Source organism: Danio aesculapii, chromosome 4, assembly GCF_903798145.1.
Source record: "Danio aesculapii chromosome 4, fDanAes4.1, whole genome shotgun sequence".
In the NCBI taxonomy this organism is placed as follows: Eukaryota; Metazoa; Chordata; class Actinopteri; order Cypriniformes; family Danionidae; genus Danio; species Danio aesculapii.
Window position 1 is genome coordinate 46,249,773 of NC_079438.1, and position 23,853 is coordinate 46,273,625.

General features: G+C 34.6%; 1 protein-coding gene across 10 annotated transcripts in view; it reads left to right on the plus strand.

Moving 5' to 3' along the window:
* The window catches only part of grip1 (glutamate receptor interacting protein 1), a 351,292-nt gene that overhangs the window by 278,038 nt on the left and 49,401 nt on the right, over positions 1-23,853 (plus strand). For all 10 annotated transcript variants that reach the window (XM_056455827.1, XM_056455822.1, XM_056455825.1 and 7 more), the window contains 2 exons: positions 1,118-1,261; positions 7,807-7,956. In XM_056455827.1, coding sequence (XP_056311802.1) covers positions 1,118-1,261; positions 7,807-7,956 — 294 coding nt within the window. The remainder of the gene's footprint in view (positions 1-1,117; positions 1,262-7,806; positions 7,957-23,853) is intronic.

The following is a 23,853-nucleotide window of genomic DNA, read 5'->3' on the forward strand; positions in this document are numbered from 1 at the left end:
TGGATCTGCACGATTCTTCACTTTTGAATGTACACTACCTGACAAAAGTCTTGCCGCCTATCCAGGTTTTAGGAGCAATAAATAAAAAGTTGACTTCTAGTTGGTCATTTGGTATCAGAAGTGGCTTATATGAAAGACAACGGCTTCTAGATTATGCAAATTTTAGCAAAATATAATATGATCATGCCTTGAATTTTTACTTTTTAATTTCGACAGTAAGTTCTGACTTTGCTTAGACAAAAGTCTTGTCATTTAAAAGAAATAATGTACAGTATAGAATATAAAGTCATGGTGCCTTGGAAAAAGAATTAATATTGTGTTTGACTCTCATGAGCTTGGAGGACTGTATCCATACATCTCTGCAATGACTTAAATAACATTAATAAAGTCATCTGGAATGGCAAAGAAAGCATTCTTGCAGGACTCCTAGAGTTCATCAAGATTGTTTTGATTCATCTGCAATGCCTCTTAACCCAGACATGCTCAATAATGTTCATGTCTGGTGACTAGACGGGCCAATCCTGGAGCACCTTGACCTTCTTTGCTTTCAGGAACTTTGATGTGGAGGCTGAAGTATGAGAAGGAGCGCTATCCTGCTGAGGAATTTTCCCTCTCCTGTGGTTTGTAATGTAATGTGCAGCACAAATGTCTTGATACGTCAGGCTGTTGATGTTGCCATCCACTCTGCAGATCTCTCGCATACCCCCATGCTGAATGTAACCCCAAAACATGATTTTTCCTTCCCCAAACTTGACTGATTTCTGTGAGAATCTCGGGTCCATGTGGGTTCCAGTAGGTCTTCTGCAACTGTTCCAAAGGATCAACTAGTCAAGTTATTATTTGTTGCTCTTACAACTGGGACCAACGACTAGATGTTTGTCAGGTAGTGAACTGTTTAGTGAAATGTCTGATGTTTTTATTATAGTTCTAATGAATAAAACCCTGCTAGAAAGTAGACTGCTTAATAAGTATTTCAAACACAATATCATTAATCATGTTTAATAATAATGGTTTTGTTCCAGGGTTAACCACAGTTTGGAAAGCTTGAAAAAAATGTCTGTCATATATGTTTGTCCCTGCTCAACCTCCTCCCTCTCTCTCCTCTCTGTGTGCTCAGTCAAGGTGCAAAGGAGTACGCGGCCATTGCCCTGGGAATCCGGAACCAACAACAACAGCAACTTCCTTCCCTATCAACACTATAACACCTACCACCCCGACCAGTCCCACAGCCAGGCCAAGAAAACCTCTCCAAACAACCCCCGTAATGTTTCTTCCCTTTTACCTTCATCCTCATGTGTCCCTCCTTGTCTTTCATTAATATTAGAGATAAACAGATTCATTCCATTATTTTATGGGTTATGATTGTGTGTGTGTTCATAGTTTAACAAAAAGTCAAGGTATAATATCTTAAAACAGACCTTTTGATGGCAATCCCTTACAGGAAAACACACTTGAGCATCACATCATACCTGTCAACATTGGGATGTAAAAATATGGGATACGCTTTAATTAATAATAAAAAGGTAAAATAAAATTAAATGAAAATTAGCCTATTAAAATCAATGGCCTATACAGAAATTAATTAATGAATTATGTGAATATTATGAATTATGTAAATAAAAACTCTTAATTTAATTTAGTTATGTTATTTAGTGAAGAGTGGCGAATCTCTCATTTTGATAACAGAGATCTAATCCACAGATCTATAATAAAAGCATTGGATTACTTTTGTAACTGTTTTTGCTCATTTAGGACAAAATTACTTGTGTTTAATATAAAACACGCCAGGACGGATGTGTTTGCATAGCTTATTTGAAGTGTATTTGTCTGTTTAAAAACACCAAAATCACAAAGTGTCCACTTTCGCTCCTCTTCAAATCGCATGTAGAACATGTAGAACCCTTGGTGCACTTGTGAAACAATTATGGAACACACAAGGAACATGTGAGTTACACGTGTGGATGCATTGGACACTGGTGGAACATAAATGGAACATAAATCTCTTGGTTTTGTCTAGAGTATTTCAAGTGTGTTTCATATTTTTCACATCTGTTTCATTTTATGTGTTCCACATCTGTTTTGTTAATGTGGGTTCTGTTTCACATCTTATGCATGTTTCTAAGCATTCCATGTGTGTTCCACGTGTGATATCATGTCATTGCAATGTTGCCAAGTTGAGAGGGCACATTATGATTTTGCCAAGTACAATGCAATACTGGACTAGCATCTATGTTGATCCTGCACATCATTTTTGTTCGAAATAGTAATCCATAGCTATTCCCTACCCCTAAACCCATCCATAACTGTAAATTATTCCCAAAATCAGAGTGGAATAATAGTTGGATAACAATCATGTAGAAGTGCATAAACCTAACCATGAGCCTAAACTTAACATAAACGGTAAACATATCCCTTATTTCTGATTGGCTGATTGGAATGTTGTTCCAGGATCAACAGTTGTAAATCCAGGAACATGTCCTACTTGGTGAAATCAGGTTGGTGACTGAGAGGAGCAGGCAATGTGAGTTAGAATACTGTATCTAAAGTTGAAGATACAAGATGAAAACATTCTTAAATAATGATTTTATATCGATATATTCATCCATTTAATGAACTGTAAGTGGCTTTGGAACTAATGTAAACGTTTTCATTGCAAGCTGATCATGCATTTTCAGCTAGAAGTTCTCTTGAATGCACAAATATTTGCAGAATATGTATGGAACCTAGACATTTAAGCTTCACACTAGACAGCAATGTGGTGTGGAATATAGGATTGTATTCTTTAGAATGTCTCATTTGATAAAACAGTTTTTGTTTTTGTCTTTTTTACTGCGCTTTATTTGATCTCTTTGGAAAACAGAGCAGAACTAATTTGTTCCCCGGCTGTTTCCTTGTCTCTAAACTATGCTGAGGCTAAAGACTGTTTTTCTCTCTCTCCACTGCTCTCTTCCTCCGTATTATATCTGGCCTTTATTCTCCATCTGTGGGTGTAGCTGAGCTCTATTCTACCAGAGGCGAGAGCACATTACGGCAAAGCTCAGAGTCACCGTACAAAGGCAGAGGAGCGCTGAGCCATTCACTGTGGCTTCTGTTGTGCAGAAGATACACAGTGAATCCAGAGGACATCTTTGTGGTGCCATTCTTTGGGGAATATGGAACATAATCCTTGTTAAGGAAGCAATATTGCACTATTGACATTCCAGCAACTCGACCTGATCGTTTCTCCCTGTGCGGTCATGGGTGAACTTCACGGTCTCAAGTACATTCCTGGACGTGAAGTCAATGATAATTGAAATCCCGAGGTCATGGACTTGCTCTCTAATTGGCCGATAAGATGGGGAGATTGTCACTTGCCACAAAAGCGCTCCTCATTTGTGTTTTTAGCTCATGCGTTTCCACTTTCAGCGGCCTTACAGAGTCTGATTTGATTATACAGACTCATTACTATAAATTTCAGCCATCAGAGCTCTATTGATCTTTTTTTTGCTGGCGCTTTGTGCATTTCAAGGGCACTGAAAGACTGTTAGAGATGACCTGGTCTCGTTTTTTCGCTTTGACAGTGATTGCAGCATTAAAGCAGTTGGAAGTTGTTCATTTTTAGTGCGAGCTGGCAATGTGATTGACAAGGGCCTATTGACGATACGACCGAGTTCAGCTTAGTTTAATGCAAATCATGTCAGTGATCCCAAAATCGAATGAGGGGCTTTTAAAGGATTATTTTTTTTTAAAAACAATGACAGCCATATATTTTCATGAATAAAACAGGTTTATACAATGAGAAAAATTAGGTACCATTAAGGCCCTATCAGACATCTGCAGCGATAAGATGCAAGACGTGTCTGGCACGATTTGTTGCTATTTTCAGACCAGCGCAACCCTATTTTTCACGTTTTGCACAATGTTGTTCAAATAAATACATTTGTGCCACTTTGTGGACTCATGGGCATGCTGGTCTAAAATAGAGGTGTGTAAACCACACTTCATTATTATTGTTTATTTATTTGTTAGCTGGAAATTAGAACTGAATTTCGAAATAGTTTTGAAATGAATCTTTGCGCAAATGAAATTAAATATGTAGGCTAATGGATGTCTTTAGTGGAGTGCGTGCAACACCATTTTCTTATCTATGAAAGTAAAGAAGTAAAGAGTAAAAGTAAAGAGAAAGAGGCAGAATGAAGGAGACTCATTCGTTATCCTCACACTGCAGATGTTCTGTTTAAATGTGTTCTCGCTAGTGAAGTGTTCAGTTTTTTCACTTACAAAGTCCGCCATGTAAACAGCGAATGCACCATGACGTGACGCAACATACTCTTAAAGAGAATGCGAGATGAGTCTCTGATTGTTTTAATGCACGTTATGCTCAAAACACACCTATAACTCATTAAGAGAATTAGCACAACCCTGTTAGACCATGCGCTGGGGAGCAGACCATATTTTTCCGTCCTTAAAATAGCAAAAGTGGATTCAGACAAACCCTTAATGTTTTTGCGCAATGGGCTTTAGACTTTGCGCTAAGATTGTTAAAATAGAGCCCCATTTTTTTTTATTTACTATTTAAATTAGATGTATTACCTATTAAATAATAAAGTATAATCCGCTTGTTATGTAAGCAAGCACGATTTCAAACTGGATGGGGAGGCTCAACTAATGGTAATATTAAACGTTATTAATATGTAATATGCCTAAAAAGTGTCATAAACAAATATTTTCTTAATTCAAATGAGTAGAAGCATGTACTCGGAAACATAGGTCAATCATATCCCTTAACGTCAATCGATTTTACAAGTGGATATAACAGAAGAAGTAAAAAGCAAGTATGCTTTTTAAAATAAATATTTCTAGCTTTTTTTGTCCATCAATCTCTCAGTCTCAGTTTAAAACTAAGGCTGATTTTAGGAAATAAATAACTGATTAATGCCATGGATTTCATCTAGCCTCTAGAAGGCTGAATTATATATTACAGAAGTGCATAAAAAAGATTAAGTCTACAATTATAATGAAATGCAATCAAATTTAATTGTAATTAAATCAAATATATAATGTGTATAAGATTAAATGTAATGAAATATTAAATTGAATATTCGCATTTTTATATTACATCAATCAGTCCCTCCAGGGTTTTGATGAACATTTGAATAAATGTTTGTATTTTTACAGCAAAGCACAAGAATTGAAGCAAATAATGCAAATAAGTTTTGAGAAAAACCATCAAACAAAGTCATTTTAGGCTGCAAATATGACAACATGTCCTTGCTGTCCTTTGCAAAACCTGGAGTGACTTATTAATATTATATTATATAAACATTAATTTTGATTATATACATTTTCATAAACCTACTGAAAAAAAACCTGCTGACTTCAGTTTGAAAACCCCTGCAGCAACCAGTTATCCAACGGCCTGACAACCTGGAGCTATTGAACTGTTTTGGCCCTTATTTCACACATATGATTGAATTTTTAGGTTAGCAACATGGCTAAAACCGCTTGAGGCACCTTTTCTCACCTTTGCAGTCGTGTCTCACATTCTCCATTCAATAGGGTCATAAAGATGCCACGGGCACTTCAATGCCTGGTGGCTTCACATAATTTACTGTCATTCCATCAATACGTTTTAGTCACAGTCCTTTTTTATTTCTGGATTATATATATATATATATATATATATATATATATATATATATATATATCCCTTGGTTGAGTGAGTTCAAAGGCTTTTCCCATGTTTAATAAATGTGTCCTTGATATGTGTGAAAGCGCTAAAACTCTCCGTTTCCCTGAAGACAAATTAGCCTGTGCTGCTGGACATTAACTCCATAATGTTTGCATTAGGAAGGGCTCATCCTTTACTATGCGCAAGTACACCAGAAGGCTTTAATGTGGCTCTTAAATCTGTATATGGTTTAGTGTTTTGATTTTAAATGAGAGAAAAACTGAATGTCTATTCATTTGCCAAGATCAGACAAACTGTTTCAAACAGCAAAGCAAAAATAAGACTGTAATCTGCTCTAATCCTGCCATGTTTTCAGCATCACCAGTGTCCCAGCCAAATAAAACATATTTTTTTAGAGTAGTAATGCTCTGCCAGTTGGGATTTGTGTGTGTGCGTGAGCGCTAAAATAATGGCTTTGAAGCTTTCTATCTGATCAGTATGAATTCGCTTCTTAGTCGTTGCTCTGTGATAAGAAGTAGCTTTTAGGCATTGGGAGTATTTTTAGAGACGTGCTTTGATGAAGACTTACCACCATTAACACTGTGTCAAATATGAGGGCACAGTCTGCAGCTCTTTGATTTGTTTTGTGCATTTCCTCGACGGGTGACAAAACCGTGGCTCTTATTTACAGTATACCTGTTGTTTGAGTTTTGCTACAAAACGTCAAGATATAGTGGGGTTGAAAAGTTCAGTCGGGAATATGGGATTTGAATGTTTAAAGTGTTAAAAGAATATGGAAAATGTCATTCTGCACTATTTCTATTCACTAATCAAAGCAATTTGTCGTTCGGTGTCAGATGTTCTTTCACTGAAACTCGCGACATGACGTATAACTAATAACATGGCTGACGAGTCTGTATATCTAAGGGAATTGGCGTCTCTAACAAGAATAATGGAAGCGTTTGGATTGTTTTGGATCACCGGTAGTGTTTTGGATGTCGTTTGAATGTTTATTTCTAGTAGATTTTTGTACAGTTGAAGGTGAAATTTTTAGCCCTTCTGTAAAATTAATTCTTTATCAAATATTTCCCATGTGCTGTTTAACGGTTTAAGTTTCTTTTCAAAACAGTTTTACACATGATCATTTTCTAATAATTTCCTAATTTCTATTCCTTTCCATTTCTTTTGTCTTTACAAGATACTACTATTACGCTTAAAGTGCAATTTAAAGGCTTATAACACTGTAAAACCCAACAGTCAACTTTATCAAATGAAATGAGTGTAGTTAACTCAAATTGACTGAAAGTTAATTCTACTCATTTCTACTCAAGAGTTTTGAACTCAGTGTTGAAAGTAATGAGTTAATAAAATACCTCATTACTTGATTACAACTTAAATGGAGTAAGTTCACAGTACTCATATAGATGAGTTTTTTAACTCAAATGGTTTGTAGCAATCGGTTTCTTCAAATGGTTTGAGTTACCCTAACTTATTGACTTTACAGTGTAGGTTAATTGTTAACAAGGCAAGTTGGTTTAATTGGCAAGTCATTGGACAACAATGGTTTCATCCAATGGAAAAAAAAATCCTAAAGAGGCTATTGTCCACCTTATTATTTTAATATACAAACTGCTGTTATTTTAGCCAAATTAAAAGAAATAAAAAATATTATAGAAAGTAGCATGAACATTTCCTTGCTCTGTTAATGACTTAAAATGTTTGCAAAAAAAATGTACAGAATGGCTAATTATTTTGCCTTAAATTCTGAAAGATTTATATTGAAAATGTCATTTTATATTTTTATAAATATTTCAATTGTGTTATATATATTTTAATATATATATATATATATATATATATATATATATATATATATATATATATATATATATATATATATATATATATATATATATATATACACACATGTATATACATGTATATGTATATATACACAACCAAAGGGTTCAGATTTGTCCATATTATACTCAAATGACTTTGAGTAGAGTGTACATTGTAGTCTGGATGCCAGGCATAACCATAGCTAAGTTTTGGACATTTTAAAACAAAAATATAGGCACAGACTTTATCTTTTTGAAATGAACATTGATAATGAGAGTTTTGCTAAAACGTTTTTCTCTTTCACCCCCACACAGCTCTGGGTTCATCGTTCTCTCCCACTTCCATGAGTGCCTACAGTCTGAGCTCACTCAACATGAACACGCTGCCACGCACCATGTATCCCACAAGTCCCCGCGGCACCATGATGAGACGCAAACTGAAGAAGAAAGACTACAAGAGCTCAAGTACGTTTGATGCCGTCGAGCTGAATCTAAGAGATCAATCCTGAATCATTTTTTATTGATCAAGAAACAAAGCATTTCAAACCGATTTTAAAAAAGAAAAGCTTCATTCTTAAAGGCCTAGCAACTCACTAAATATGACTCACCCTCACATCATTTCAAACCCCTGTGACTTATTTTCTTTGATGGAGCACAAAAGAAGGCTTTAAGGCTACAAACTGCATGCAAAACCAACAGAAAAGTGGTCTATACAACTAATTGCTCCAATTGAATCAGCTCGAGAGTTGAATTAATATGGGAATGAATCATTTGGTTTTTTGAACTGGTTCAGCAGCTTGACTCCAAACAACTTTTCTTTCCAGTGAATAGATACTTGAATTTAATTCATTTCTACTTTGTCAATTGCATGGAGTACTTCTAGGATGCTTTTATGGTGCTTTTGCACCCTTTTTGAAGCTTGAAAGCCATTATTTTCAAACAGTTTGAGTGCAAACGGATGGAACAGGGTCTTTGGGTCACAGGTTTTTTTTTAAGTACTACTTTAACCATCATGTGCCTTCTTAAAATTGCCATGAAGTGTGCAGCCTTACTTTTTTGCGTCTGTACAGTAAAATAAGTATATATAGAAAGGATAAAAGCCTACATACTGTACTGTAGAACACCAGATTGTGGTCTCTGTATAGCAAGACAATTTAACATTTAATCTAAAAACTCTACCAGTATCTGGATTCGTGCTACTAGTACATATTTTTTAACTACTAGTATCTTTTCCATTAAGTAGTATTTAATCATCAGCTAGTAGTTCTTATTTTTTGGGTACTAGAACCTTTTTAATCTTTTAGTAAGTGTTCAGTAGATTCTAGTTCTGATGTATTAGATATTAGTACTTCATTAAATAGTTACTATCCAAGCACTAGTACCATAAGATAGCATACTTTCCTTTTTTTAATTAAATGTTAAAACATCTTGCCAAAGTCTTAGCGCAGATTCACTTTGATTCATTCTTTAAACCTTTCATTTTGATCAGAATGGCTGAAGTAAACAGAAAACGGCTTGGTTATTGATTTCCTGTAAAACTTCTCTAATGTATCTGCACCACCATGCAGGCTCTGGCCAGGACTCGTCTTGACTTTAATATTAGGTTTCGAATTTTTATAGCTGCCTGCTCTATTCCTTGTGAAAAACACAAGTCAGGAGGTTGAAAGTACCACCCACAGTGATTCAGAAACCAACCTTCATAAATGCCACATTATGCTAAACGCATGCAAGTACGCGAAGTGAAGCTTGGTCAAGGCGCTCAAAGCAATAAAATTCCACCATAAATGCAACAAGGTTGTTCGGTATTAAAGAAGGGGCACGCGTCTATTATTCTTTCAGTCTCTGCTATGATAGTCTGTCTTTATCTAGATATTCAGACCTCTTGCACATGGTTTCCATCTCTCCCCTCACCACTGGACTTGAATCTGAATAAGATCAGCGAGTTTGATAGCACTCACCTGAACTGAACACATTCAGCTTTCTCTTGCCATATCTTAGGCCGCTAAGCGAAAGAGGGAAATTACACTTCTGGCTACCCAGTAATTAGATCCTGAAAGATATTTCATATCCTTCAAGTGAGCCGCGTAGCTGTCGCCGCCTCTGCCGCAGATAATTACCTGAGCATGCTTTCAGACTATAAGGGGGTGTTTATCTGCAGCCTTTGTCAACAGGACCAATAAACAAACCCTGGCACTGAAAAATAGTTAATCAGCAGCCCACATCGCTGATCGTGCTCACAGTTCAACTCTCAGCAAACGGCTTGTTTGCGACTTTCTGTTCTTCGTTGTTTTTGTATCTGTTGTTGTTGATTATTGAGGATCTTAGAGGAAGTGGAGTTTGGACAGCTACAGAAGAGAAACTGACTAAGAAAGTAATGACTGAGATGCAGGATGAGGTCATGTTGAATGAGATTAGCCAAAACTATCTGCATGAAATCAAAATTTACAATGTTTTTTTTTTATTATTATTAGTGCACATTGTACTACAATTAATCTACTGAAAAAATGTTTTATTTGGTAATCTTCAATCAAAGTCTGACCATTAGATTTTGTGTTTGGATTGGCGGTCCTTCTCTGTTGATGTCAGCTTCAGCCACAATATTCTTAACCACACCTCTATTACTGTTAGTTTTCTATGAGGCAATGACATGCAAAATAAAAGCCCCTACTTCATATTGCGTTTCAGTTGGAAGTACGTCAACATACTGAAATAAAAATCTTAACAACTTCCGGTTCATGTGGACTTTAAGATTACTGTACAATAATTAATATAATGGATACAACTGTAAACTTTAAAGAAACAAACAAATATATGAAATGTTGCCATGGCAAGTAACTAAAATAAGGTAAAGCACAAACTAATAAAGGATTTTAAATGCATGATGTGGGGGCACAGAACCACCAGAAGTAAAGTCGAAGTGGGTGTGATTACTATGCTTATTCCATCGGCATTTACCAATTAATAAACAATTAAAAGTAGTATTTGACTGAATTTTAATCAGTAATGTCATATTAAAACATTCATTGAATCAGTCACAGGCAGACACAGAAGAAGCATGTGAAAGACAGATCTTGTGTGCATGTAAATGTCACGGGCATATCTAATAGCTCATAGTATATTGTGTTGGCTACTACTCTATATTAATATACTCGATTGGCTACTTCTAATGTTCAAGGGCTATGTAATTGGAATTGTGATTAAAACTGGAACTACCTGTGCATTAAACGATTTTATTGTATACCTGCCAGCTAATCAGAATCAAGAATTTCAACAGTCTATTGAAAAAGTAAATAAATCAATAATTAAAAAAACTGATTGGAGTTATTTTATAGCCTACAATTGTAAAAAATCTAATCAAAACAAAATATAAGGATCGGGTGTGTTATACACAGAGGAAATGTTGAGAACAAACACTGAGAAAGGTCTCAAAATAAATCATTTGGACAGTGTCTATAGCTGTGATAACCATAGAATAAGCATCATGGCCACATTAGCACCATGGGTGTGCAATTTGTATTATTCTATAAAGGTTGGATAACATTTCTTCAAAATAAACAGTTATTTAAAGCAACTCCCACCCTCCCCCTCTCCCAGAAAATTAGTTGGTCAGCATGATAAATCTTTTCATTTATGGTCGAGTTATTCCAACAAATATTGACTTCTTATCTCTTCTGAAGTTAAAACATCGCCACTGTGGTGTCAAAAATTGCATATAAACATGGCATTTATTTAAATTTTTATTATTTATTCAATAAAAAAAGTCTCCTAATGACAATTTATTTTACTGTTATTAGTATATGCAAGTTAAATACGAAAATCGTGTAGTAAATATTATGATAGTAATATTATTATTAATGCTGAAAAAATGGAACAGGGTCTGGAATCAAGTCTTTTGACACCAATATATTTGACAGCCCCACTGGCACAAAGTCCCCCTACAAATAGCTTGCTTAGTTGTCTCGTTAAACTGGAATGTGAGACGAATGTGAGCTTAAAAAGCCAAAAATACTTTGCCTAATTAAACTGTCCATTTTTTTTAATCAGACTTTGAAGTGTTCAAGTTACTACGACTTGGCTGCACTTGTTCTGAACATCACATTTAATAGCTGCTCCTCCTGCAATGCCCACCGCTCGTGTTTGGCAAATGTACCTGCCGCACAAAAATAGAGCATCCTGTCTATTACACTAATTTATTTCCAGTTTTACTGCCATGAGCATGTGCGTGGCCCTTCATACACGCCGTTTGTTTCGAAAAATGATTTCATAATGGGTCTGTAATAGTTGTATTGAGCCTTTTCTCAGCCCTGATTTCACTCTAACTCATGAAAACATGATTAATCAGAGGAGCGCACAAGAGTGTAATATATCAAAATGAACAATATTCATAGATAAAAAGGCAAATGCAGCAGACTGGCTGTTTTGTCCTATAAATGCAGTTACTATGCAGCCTTATAAAGATTTGCTGGTCTTGGTCTTTTTAGAAGAGCATTTTTTCTGCTGGTCATGTTAGGAAAACCAGCTGTCCACCCAAATAAACCACAGCTTGGACAGACTGGGAGGTCATCTTAAAACTAAGACTAATAAACCAGGTTTAAGTTAACTGAACAAACATCTGTTAATTAACAGCATTAACAGCTTCATTAATGTTTTGAATTGCGATATAGCACCTTGGTCTCTGCTCTCACAGCTTTTAATGTTGAAAGTTTTATCTCTGAAGTTCATATATACAGCGGGGAAAATAAGTATTGAACACGTCATAGTTTTTCTCTGGGAATAATATTTCTATAGGAGCTGTTGACAAGGTATTAAACCTGATTTTGGTAAAAAAACAAACAAACAATAAAACATAAAAATAAAACAAAACAAAACATCTGAAATTTTTTTATAAAATGACACAAGGGAACGTACTAAACTACTGTAAGTATTTAATACTTTATATAAAAGGCTTTTTTTGGTTATGGCAGCTTAAAGACGCTGCATTTTATAAAGGATTTGAGTCATGTGATTGGCTGGGCCATTCTGCAGTTTGATTTTCTTTCTCTGAAAGCATTTGAGAGTTCCTTGGCTGTGTTTTGGATCATTGTCTAGCTGAAATGTCTACCCTGGTTGCATCTTCATTATCCTGGTAATATAGATGTTGCCTTGATCAATTTACAATGAGGAAGGGCAAAGGATGCTGAAGAACTTCTGAGAGATTTCAGCTGCTGTCTGGGCTTTCACTACCTCTTTACACTCCCTTTCTTCACGTGTTCAATACTTTTTCCCTGTGTCATTTCATTTTATTATGCATAACTTCATTTGTAAACTAATTAGATTTGTTTTCTTTGCATATATGAATATCTTTGGTTGTAATCAACATCTGGGGAAATGTTCAAGTCAATGTCACCTTTAGAAATATGTTTTTTGAGGAAAATGGTGACGAGTTCAATACTAATTATACATTACGCTGTAAATGTACAGTATATAAAACCTATAAAAGGACAAATTTGCTGGCAGCTCATTACTGCCTGACCAACTGAGATATTGTTTCAAATTACTAAAAATGTCAAAAAAAGTGACTTTGTTTAATGTTTCAACATAAGAAGATTTAGATGCAAAAACCTTACTGCAGTCTGAAATGTTCCTCTAAAATGAGCATTTTTAATTAGGCTCCTGTGTCTAGATTCAGTAAATCACTTTTATGGCAAAGAATAAGTCCTTTTCCTGGTCTTTAAAGTGAAATATCTCAACATAAATAAAGGAGGCTGAGAAAAAGGTTCATTTTTGATGGAAATTTCAGACGGCACTCAGAAGTTTCTTGCATCTGAACTCTTTATATATAACTCAATCAATCACAAACTATGAACACCTGTGATTTAAGTCATTTTTGTAGAATCAGAATCAGAAACAGTTTTATTTTCAAGTGTGCTTCACACACACAAGGAATTTGTTTTGGCTACGGAAGCTTCCAGTGTACATAAAGTGACAAGTGACAACACAAAATAAATATGAAAAAAAATAAAATAAAAATGATGAACATTAAACAGATGCGGTTAGTCAAGAAACCTGGATGTTGAGTTGTATGTACAGATTGTTATAAATATACAGGTTATAAGGTGCTGTGTACAAGTGCGAATGTAGAAGGTATTGCATTGTATATTGATATATTTTATATATTTAGTGGATTTTATCAGAGATTTTATCAGAGATTTTAGCCTAAATCATGTAACCGCTTTAGCTAAGAGTTGACATTTTACTTTAAAAGAATTAAGTTTTTAAAATAACAGAAAAAGTACTGGGGGTTTATTACCAGGTTTTTGTATCGTGATTTACAACAGAAACACAGACTATATCACTTCAAACTAATAAAAAATATGAACAGGAGTCACTTTTCAACATTAAAAGCTTTTGGAAGTAAGATCCAGGGCCCATAATGCAATTCAAAAGCATAAACAAGTAAAAAAACATGAATCTAACATCAAATGTGCAAAATAGTTTGATTTTAATGACTATTACCAAATTGCCTTTATATATTGCTATAAATTATATTTGAACGTTTTTTAACAATCACATAATAAGTAATAATTTTGATTATTCAGTCTGTTCTAAAGACATTACAATAATAAATAAAGTAATAGAATAACTAAAATGGCACTGCTTGACTGAAAACGGTTTTGAAACCTTTTGATCCCAGACCGCTTTTCTGAAATGCCTGAAATGAAATCAAATATGACTTGATGATTGCCCAAGAAGTGCTAATGAATATTAGCAGCTTATCAGCGATCACCTTGTTTGAACCCACCGCTGTGAAGCTCAAATGGCAGCAAATTGTTCATTGCTTCACTGGCCCAAATTGAAAGCTTAATTAAAGCTTGATGAAGTTCATTGACGCTCCAAATGAGCCCTATTTGCACAGCACCTTGATTTCACTGTCCATAGAGGCCGCGCCAGCCGTATCGCAGCGGCCCATTGCCCAAAATACAACGCCAAGCCAAAAGAGTCAGGACGAGTCCATTGCAGGAAGTCCTGCAGATTCAGCATTTCCAGCCTTTGCGTGAGTGACGTCTCCGAGCATACAAAGTGGCATTGGTTTGTTAAAAGTCCCTCCTGAGGCTTTGCTGTCAGCGGCTCACAGGGACAGAATAGAGAGAGATTCATGCTGCAAAGTCACCCATCAGACAGCAATGACACGTCTGGATGTGATGCCAAGCATCTCCTCACACTGAGCCAGAACACAGAAGGTCACATTACTGCTGCTGCTTTCCTGGGCGCTTTGATACTAGTGTAGTTTTGTGTCCTGATACTTTCAGGGGCAAATCCTCCATGCATTTTGTTGAGAGGTACTACATAAAAGTTATAAACTCTTGAAACTCAATATAACAATTAAAAACGTATTACTAATACAATTATACATTACATCAGCTAAATATGGTGAACTGTCAAATGATTTATGGAATTATTGCAATGCATATATTTGATTAACTAACATTGAACAATTATTAATTTTGATATTTTTATTATTGTTTGTCAGAATATTTCTTTTTTATATTTCTATATTTTTTATGATTTTTATATTTTTTTTATATTTAAAATATTTCTATTTTAGTATTGTTAGAAACATTAGTATATACAAAGGTATATTTACTATTTTGTGAAATGAATACATATAAAATAATTAGCAAATTGAAAATATTTGATTGTATATTGTCCAATAAATTTGATTTCTAAAACAGTTTAGTGTTTAAAACAATTTGACCTTCTTATTGGAGAATAAATATATCTAATTATGTTATTATTGATATTTATTTTTATTGTTCACTGTAAGAAAAATAATTGACAGGCTCTGTATTTTGTGATTCACATGGTGTTTTTTGTTTATTTCCACTTGTGAATTGTATTACGGGAGTTTTATCTCTACTCTGTCGACTTTTGATGTTGAAAATTCCACAATGCAGATTAACAAAGTGTCTTTTATTGGAACTTTAGTAGTTTGAGACGAGATATTGTTTAAGAAATAATATAGAAACAATTAAGTCTGTAAAATATCAAAAAAGCATTGGGGGTTTATTACCACCGTAATTTACAAAAGAAACACAGACTATATCACTTCAAACTAAGAAAAAATGTCAACAAGAGTCACTTTTCAACATTAAAAGCTTTTGGAGGTAAGATCCAGGGCCCATAATGCAATTCAAAAGCATGAATCGAACATCAAATATGGAAAACAGTTTGATTTTAATGACTATTATTAAATTTATTTTAGATATTCATATAAATTATATTTGGACTTTTTCAAACAATCACATAAGTAATAATTTTGATCGTTTAGCAGGGCCATTGCTAGGGTTGAAAGGGATAAGTCACCCCCCCCCTCCCCCCAATCCCCCACCTTGAAAGTTTTACATCACCCCGGTGAACACCCCCTGCCCCAACCCTACCCTCTTGGATTATGTGCAAGGCAGTTACATTATTTTATAAATGATTAATGGATAACAACCCATTTATTGAACAATGCATTTATTTATATTTATATATTTATTATATTATACAGGGAGATTTCGTTTTCAGTTTTTCTCAAAATAGGCTGAGGTGATGTGGGTATTGTGGCACTTTGAATGCATGTAATGCCTGTTTTATTCATACTGGGTGCTCTTAAGCAGAAATTCCATATATGCCTCACAAAAGCAGTAGAACATTCCAGGAAATCTGAATAAAAATAAAAAGGTTAACTGACCTTTTATCTTATCCTTTTGTCTACGACACTAAATGGTCTATATGTGTTCATCCAGCCATCTTAAGTATTTTCATTGGAATAAAGTCGAATCCGATGCTTGCTGGCATAGCATGTTACAATAGAATATAGCTATATTATAAAAAGCTAGATGCATGAACTCACTGTGATTTAACTCTTATAGAAACAGATGTGATTGTCTATATCATATCTAGATAAATATATCTAGATGGCTAAACCGTATCTAGAAAGCTAGTACAATTTAAGTTTTTCGGAATAATTTGCATGCATTTACATTGATATGATGCACATTTTATTGATTACAGTTATTTTATTTCACCAAAACTACACACATTTTTTACTGTGATAATATACAAATATTAAGCTTAATCAGTTAGGACTATTCAGTTTCGCAAAACAGTTACCAGTATTATTACCTCATCTGCTTCAGTGGCGGGATTTTTTACGACACTTGACATGTGACAACAATCCCACCCAACACAAAAGCTGCATTAAGTGGAATGCGCGTGATGTATGTGGTCATTTTAAGTATACTTGGATAACACAATAAATGTCATACAACCTATTTTTTAAATGCAACATAGTCCAAAAGATCAGGGGCTTTTGACAATACATCAGGGGCTTAAGCTCCCAAAGCTAGACCCCCCGGAATGCCCATGTTGTTTAGTCTGTTTTATACACATTAAATTAGTATTGCCAAAACTTATAAGTTTTAAAACTCATAAATACAAATGTATAATTATTAGTTCAGCAGCCTGAGATTTACAGTCGGCGCTCTTTGAAGGTTAAGCACTAGATTTCTGTGAAGAAATGCTGTGTATTTGTGAAAAGCGTCTCCTGCAGGATCAAACACAGACTCAATGAGCCAGTGAATGTGAGGTGAAACTATCAGTCTTGTCCACAAGCAGACACATTTAGTCTGTTGTGTCCTGTTCTCCTGCTGAGGATCCTCTTAAAAAGCTTTTTGAAATCTTGTTTACCCCTGTCAGAGACGGTGTCATGCTAATTTTCACATTCCCCTCTGTGTTTCTGTGGTCCGGAACGAGCCGTTCTGCGTTTAATGTACTGTGACTCAACTAGCAGCGCATCTTCTCACCGGGAGAGTATTAGCATAATTTAATTGTTGGCTAATGCCTACAGTCCTCTTTATGATTTCCATGCGGTTGTCAGTTGAGGTGCTAAAATGTTCTGCTAGAGAAAGATATAATTACATTAAAGGACAGCAGTGAGGACAGCAAGGTCTCTGCTATCTTCTGAAAGGCACATAAGCTATTTTGAGAGGTTTTTTGTTTCTTGCTGGATTTTAAAGGCGTAGTTTATTTGAAAATGTAAACTGGTTGTTTACCTTAAAGTAGTTCATTTCATATGAGTCAAGGTTTCAACACAACGATTTGACCTCCAAATGAAAGGTTCCGCAGAAAACATCATGCATGCATGATTCTTATCATGTATAAAGGGGTTTAACAAATATCTAAATAAATTTTTTTTTGGAATGTTGTTTTTAATAAAATAATTGAAGTCTTTTGATTTTTCATGTTTATCTCTGAATAGGTGTATGGGCCTACGCAATAAAGGAGGTTAAGGCTCAAACACAATTAAAGAAAAACATGGAATTGCAAGGATTTATAATAAAAAAAAACAAAAAAAAATAGCATTTTCGGATCTTTTTTTTGCAGAAAGCATTTACTTTTACTACGGTATATTATGCTGTCTATACAGTACAATATACTTTTATTTTAATTAATAAAATGCATTTGTTTAATAATATATGTTTAATTATAGTTGTAGAATTAAATATTTATACAACAATTTTTTTAATTATTACTATAAATTTGATTGAAATAAATATTAAAATTAAGCTGGTATTATACTTAAAAATATTAATATAACATAACAAATATAATATAATATAATATAATATAATATAATATAATATAATATAATATAATATAATATAATATAATATAATATAATATAATATAATATAATATTCTTGTTTGTATTCATGCATACACACATGCTATGAGAGAGAGAGATTGCAAGCACATTGTCCTGGTATTTGAAACAATGCCGCAAGTCAAAAATCCATAAGATCAAAGGTGCACTTTCCTATTTTGCTAGAACTGCCAAAATCTGTTCTCTGCTGAAGAAAGATGTTTGAAAAGTCTTCTGACTCATTGTGAGGATTTGGAGTTCCAGCTGACTCACGAGTCTGTGGGAAGCAGCAGAAATGAAGATGAGGAGGAGGAAGTGAATGAACTAGAGAGAGAGAGAGAGTCAGTCAGGCTGGTGATTCTCCGAGATGAGCAGACGATGACCCTCAGGTTTTTTTTCCCTGTCTGTCAGAGCCTTTGAAGTCCAACACATACCAGAGACTCCACTTAACCCCAGTGCAACACTACGAATCACACAACACCCAGCTGGGTCAATGAGCAGTCTGCAACCCCTGAGTCATTTGCCAAAAGACCAGTCAGTGCCATTTCAATACTGCAAACATGAGGAGTCATAACCAGCATTGATCTATGTGCACTGCAGACTACATATAATATTATGAAATAATGTGTTGTTTTATTATTGCAGTTTATTTATCAGTGGCGTTATCGCTAATCAACACTAGTAATCAAAAATAATATACAAATGTTAAATTATACAGTTTTAAATGTTGCACTTTGTTTGTGGTTGAAATAAAAAGGGAAAAGTTAGCTTGAAGCAGACGTTGCTGCTGACTTCTCTGTATGATGATTTCCAAATTAAATGGAATACCGAGTAGGGGCGGGGTTTATTTTTTGTGCTCCTCCTCTTATCTTTCACTCAGCAAGCTAGGTGGAGGGGCATGGCTAAGCATATTTCACTCAGCCATCAAACTAACATCATCAAAGAAGGGCCGCTGTTCCAGAGCAGAAGCGAATGGTTTGATATTTAATGAAAGATTACCAAAACAAGTGGATTATCTTAAATGGATTAATTGTTCACTTCAAAACTAACAATGCGCGCTACCAAAATACACACTGTAAAGTTGGATGCCATGCATATTTTAAGTTCATGTGCTAAAATTGTATGGTAAATTAAAAAGAGATGCTATAAAACAAAAGTTATGTTGTTAAATGGACCGTTTTGACGAGAGTGTTATGATGTGTTTAACGGTCATCCTTGAAAGTTTTTAATATTTAGATATTTTTAAAAACGTGTGAACAATTATATGTATTTACATACACTTAAAAATGATTACTGCTGCTTCTACAAACTACGTGTTTAAAATGAGCTGAAACAACACAATTCTTGTCATTTCTTTGGCTAATTTATTTGTTTTATGTTCAGTTCACCTGAATCTGTACAGCATTAGGTTGGCTTAAGCATTTTGTGTTGGGAAAACATGAAGGAATTATGTTGGTCCAACTACCTAGTTAGGGGATTTGTAGTTCCCATCATGTGTTGCATGAGATTGAATTAAAAGAGGGAAATGTTGACAATAAAAGTAATCTTAGGTGTTTAAAGTTAATAAAAAGACTTGTTAGAGTTTAATCTTTGCTTTAGTTTGAAGATTTAGAAGAGTTTCATGTAATGAATTGAATTTTGAGGTAACCACCTTACAGAAGCACCCATGCTTTGGATGTTGGCAGTTTAATTAGCAAAAATGCAGTTTGTTGCTTTGCTCAGTGAGCAGTAACTGTCCTAAAATTAGTGCTGAGATCAGTCTCAATCAACTGTATATGTAAATCATGAAATGCGCTTAAAAATGGCTCTTTTACTTCATTTAGGATAACTTCAAATAAAACTAAGAGACTTCTAAATGTATCATACATAATATATTATTATTAGTATATTGACTATAGTCATACATGATATTATCAGACCTTTGAGTTTAAGTTAAATAAAAATACAAACGTATCATGTTAATTTGATAAAATATGCATTTAATTGCATTTAATAGTTGTTTTTTTTTTGTTTGTGCTAAACAAATTTATTGGATGGAAATCCTGCCCTCAATTAAATTGAGTTCATCTAATGAGTTTTTTTTGAGTGCATGTATTATATCATCTTTGCATCAAATTACAAAAAAACGAATTACTGCTCATGCGAGATGTTTCCAATGCAGTGTCTATGAGGCATTTGACTGTTATCAGTCTCACCCTTTTTTTTTCCTTTGTCTGAAAGTCTTGATAACACCATCGATGACTTTTATTTTATTATTTCAGCAAAAGAAGTATTATACTTAGAATTATATAAATACTCCCCAATTCACTGCACTCTGTTTACCCAAATATGAAGACTTCTGCTACTGAGAAACCTGAAATTGTGAAAAAGGATTACTGAATATCAATATAAAGGGCATTCAAAAGATACTATATACTATACTATATACATACTAAAATACTACAGCAGTATATAAACAGTACTAAAGTAACACTGGGTGATACCATTCTAGTAAATTAGTGCATCCTTAATTTAAAAAATAATATCTCATGTTTAAATAGAAATTAATTTATTTATAGTAGAATAAAATTCACATTACAAATGTGATAAGTATTTATTTGAATTATGATTAAAGTGATTGACTAAAGACGGTCCACTTAACTCAATCTCCTCTCCATTCAGCACTACAAAACACAACACCCAGGTCAATTCTCTGTCTGTGGCCCCGGAGCCATTTGCCAAAAGACCAGTCAGTGTTATTTCCAATACTTCAGAAAGAAAAGAGTCCCAAACTGATGTTGATCGATGTGCACCGCAGCCCCGTCCCTGAAAGCGTTTCGGCATCCAAAAGGCATCCCATTCTCATCAGCGTCACCTTAACCTCCCTCTTTCATCCCTCACTCCCAATAAAAGAGGAAAGGTCACCGCATTTAAAACAATAAAGGTGTCTGGAGCGGTAAATCTCAGCCGTGAGCAGGCTCATCAATCTCCCATAGACTCTCTCTCAAGTCACACTAGAGTATAACAGGCTCTTTAAGGATGCGTCGATAACCCGGAGGCAGATTTCGGTATGTGTCCGTGGGGGAAAGAGACCTCCTGTTTGCCGTCTGTGCTCTCTGGAGCTTGGGATGAGGGTTCAGGCTTGGGCAGTCAAGGGTTTGACAGGCACTGGAGTGTCAAAGCGGATTTTTGCTCGCCTTTTTGAGAGCACACAGTGTGGACAAACATCTCTCAAAGTTGCTATCGTCTATAAACATGGGCAAAATTGGCTCTTTGTGCAGCCCAGTTAGGAATCTGTGGCTGTGCAGTTGAGATGTATCCCATGAGACTTTATTGATATAGACAATTGTAAATGGGGCGCAGCGCTCTGAATAAATCACATTGGTTATGCTTATGTGCTTGCCTGCTTTTCGGTAAGATATTTAAACGCTCTCAATCAGTGAGGTGAAAACAATGCTTTATCTGTTTTCAAGGACTCGTTTGTTTTGTGGGCAGAGAGAAGCAAAGCTCAGTTTATCTGCCAAAACATATATACAAACATATATATATATATATATATATATATGTAAGCTGTCTTTTTACCTTTTTAAATCGAGCATTGAAAACACAATCCAATGTCACAATGAATATTCATCCTTCACTGCACATTGCTTTTTATCTTAATTTTTAATTAGTTTAATGCATGTATATATAAGTAAGATAGGAATAAATGGATGCACAAAAAGGAAATAATGCTAAAAAAGAAAGAAAATGAGAAGTTAATGCAACTAAACTACAGAATAAATTAATATATATTTATAATTCCATAATAATGATGAAGTTTAATATTGGCTTTTTTGGTAATGTCACAATCACTAGCGATCTAGTGCATACAGATGGGTGGAGAACTACAAATCTGCCACCAAATGAACTACAAATCCTGTCATGCACCACACACTCACACCTGTTCTGGTTTCACATTCGGTTACACACACACACACGCACACACACACTTGGAGGATCGTTATGAACTGATTCCATGGACTTTAAAAGCAGGACAGACACACACAATAGTTGCTGAGTCTTGTTATACTATTAGTGAAACGACACGTTTCCTTTGTCTAACCCAGCCGTGTTTGACCTTTGCCTTGTTTTACCGTTTGCGTTGTTTTCGCCGCCTGTCCTGACCATTCACCTGTTTACTGACCATTCTTTAGAATGCACTTATTTGCTCCTGTGATTGACCTTTGCCTGCGTGACTATTCTTGTTAATAAATACTGCACTTGGATCCTCTATTCCGTTGTCCAGCATCCATCACAAAACAGATTAGCTGCCAATCCTGTTTAATGGTAGCAGTGTTGTTATTGGTTACTTAAATTAAAACTAGCATTTTGTTGTTGTTTAAAATAAAGCTTACAAAGCAATTAATTAAAAATGTTACCTTCAGCAACTAGCTGAAATGTTGCCATACTAAAATGACAACAAGTGGAAAAAGTTAAACTAAAAATAAATAAATAAATAAAATAAAAGTGACAATCAAACACTTCCACAGTTTTTAAACTTCATTATTACAACTAAATATTTAGGAAAACAGAAAATCCAAAACTTACTTAAATAGTAAATAAATTGTAAATCATTTAATTACATGTAAGTAACATAATACTAAAACACCCTCAATGTTTATTATTGTACAGTTTTTGCATTGTTTTTTCCACAGTTTTGGCATAATAACAAGCGTATGTTTAAGTACTGCATAATATAGTCATTTAAGACCCAGAACGGCGAGATAAGAAAGTTCTAACAACCTCATATTTCCTGCTATCGAGAGAAAGAGACTTTCCCGAATCCCTGTGGTCTGATGTGCGATATACACTAGCTCTATATCAAAGTGCCTTTTCTTATTTCTAAGAGCACCTGGCCCAAAGATACTAGCGCACATATTGAATTCTTATCTGCAGCGAGGGCACAAATCCAGCTCAGTCACTGCAAAGACTCCCACGCCTGACGACCTTTTACAAAGGCTCTGAGATGAACAGCCATTGGAAACTCTTAAGGGGATAGTTTACCTAAAAATGAAATGCTTTTAATTTACGCACCTTCAAAATATTCATGAATATTCATAAAATATATACAAGTATGCCATTATAGTAGATTTTAGCTGATCTTTAGTGACTTAATCAAATACAAGTCATTGGCTACCAACACTTTAAGGTAAAAAACTGTTACAGGTAAAACCCAAATAGTCAGCATCTACAGGTATTCATTTTGTTTTGTGATATTTTGTAATATTCTTTTATTTTATTTTGTGAATCTTCTTTAATGTTGCACTAATGTAAGTAGTATTAGTTTTTGAGTGATCTACCCATTTAAAAGTACTGTTCACCAAAATTCGCTTGACTTACTATGTTTCTTTTTTGTACATTGTAAAAAATGATTAGTTACTTTCTTTTTTCTTTAATGAACTGTTTTGATTTTGAACAAAGCCCGAAATCCACCCCAAAAAAAGTTAAATAAAATAAAAACAGTAATACTGTAATAATAGTTACAAAATCAGGATATTTCATACAGTCTCAGATTTAAACATTATTAAAATTGTACAGTTTTCTTACTGGCACCATTTATTTTGGCTGTGGTGTATTCCAAACTAATAATATCCAGCAGATAGAGCCACCAGGATAGATCAGCCAGAGCAGATCCAGCCATATATTCAGGATTGTTATTTCATTAATTACTTTAA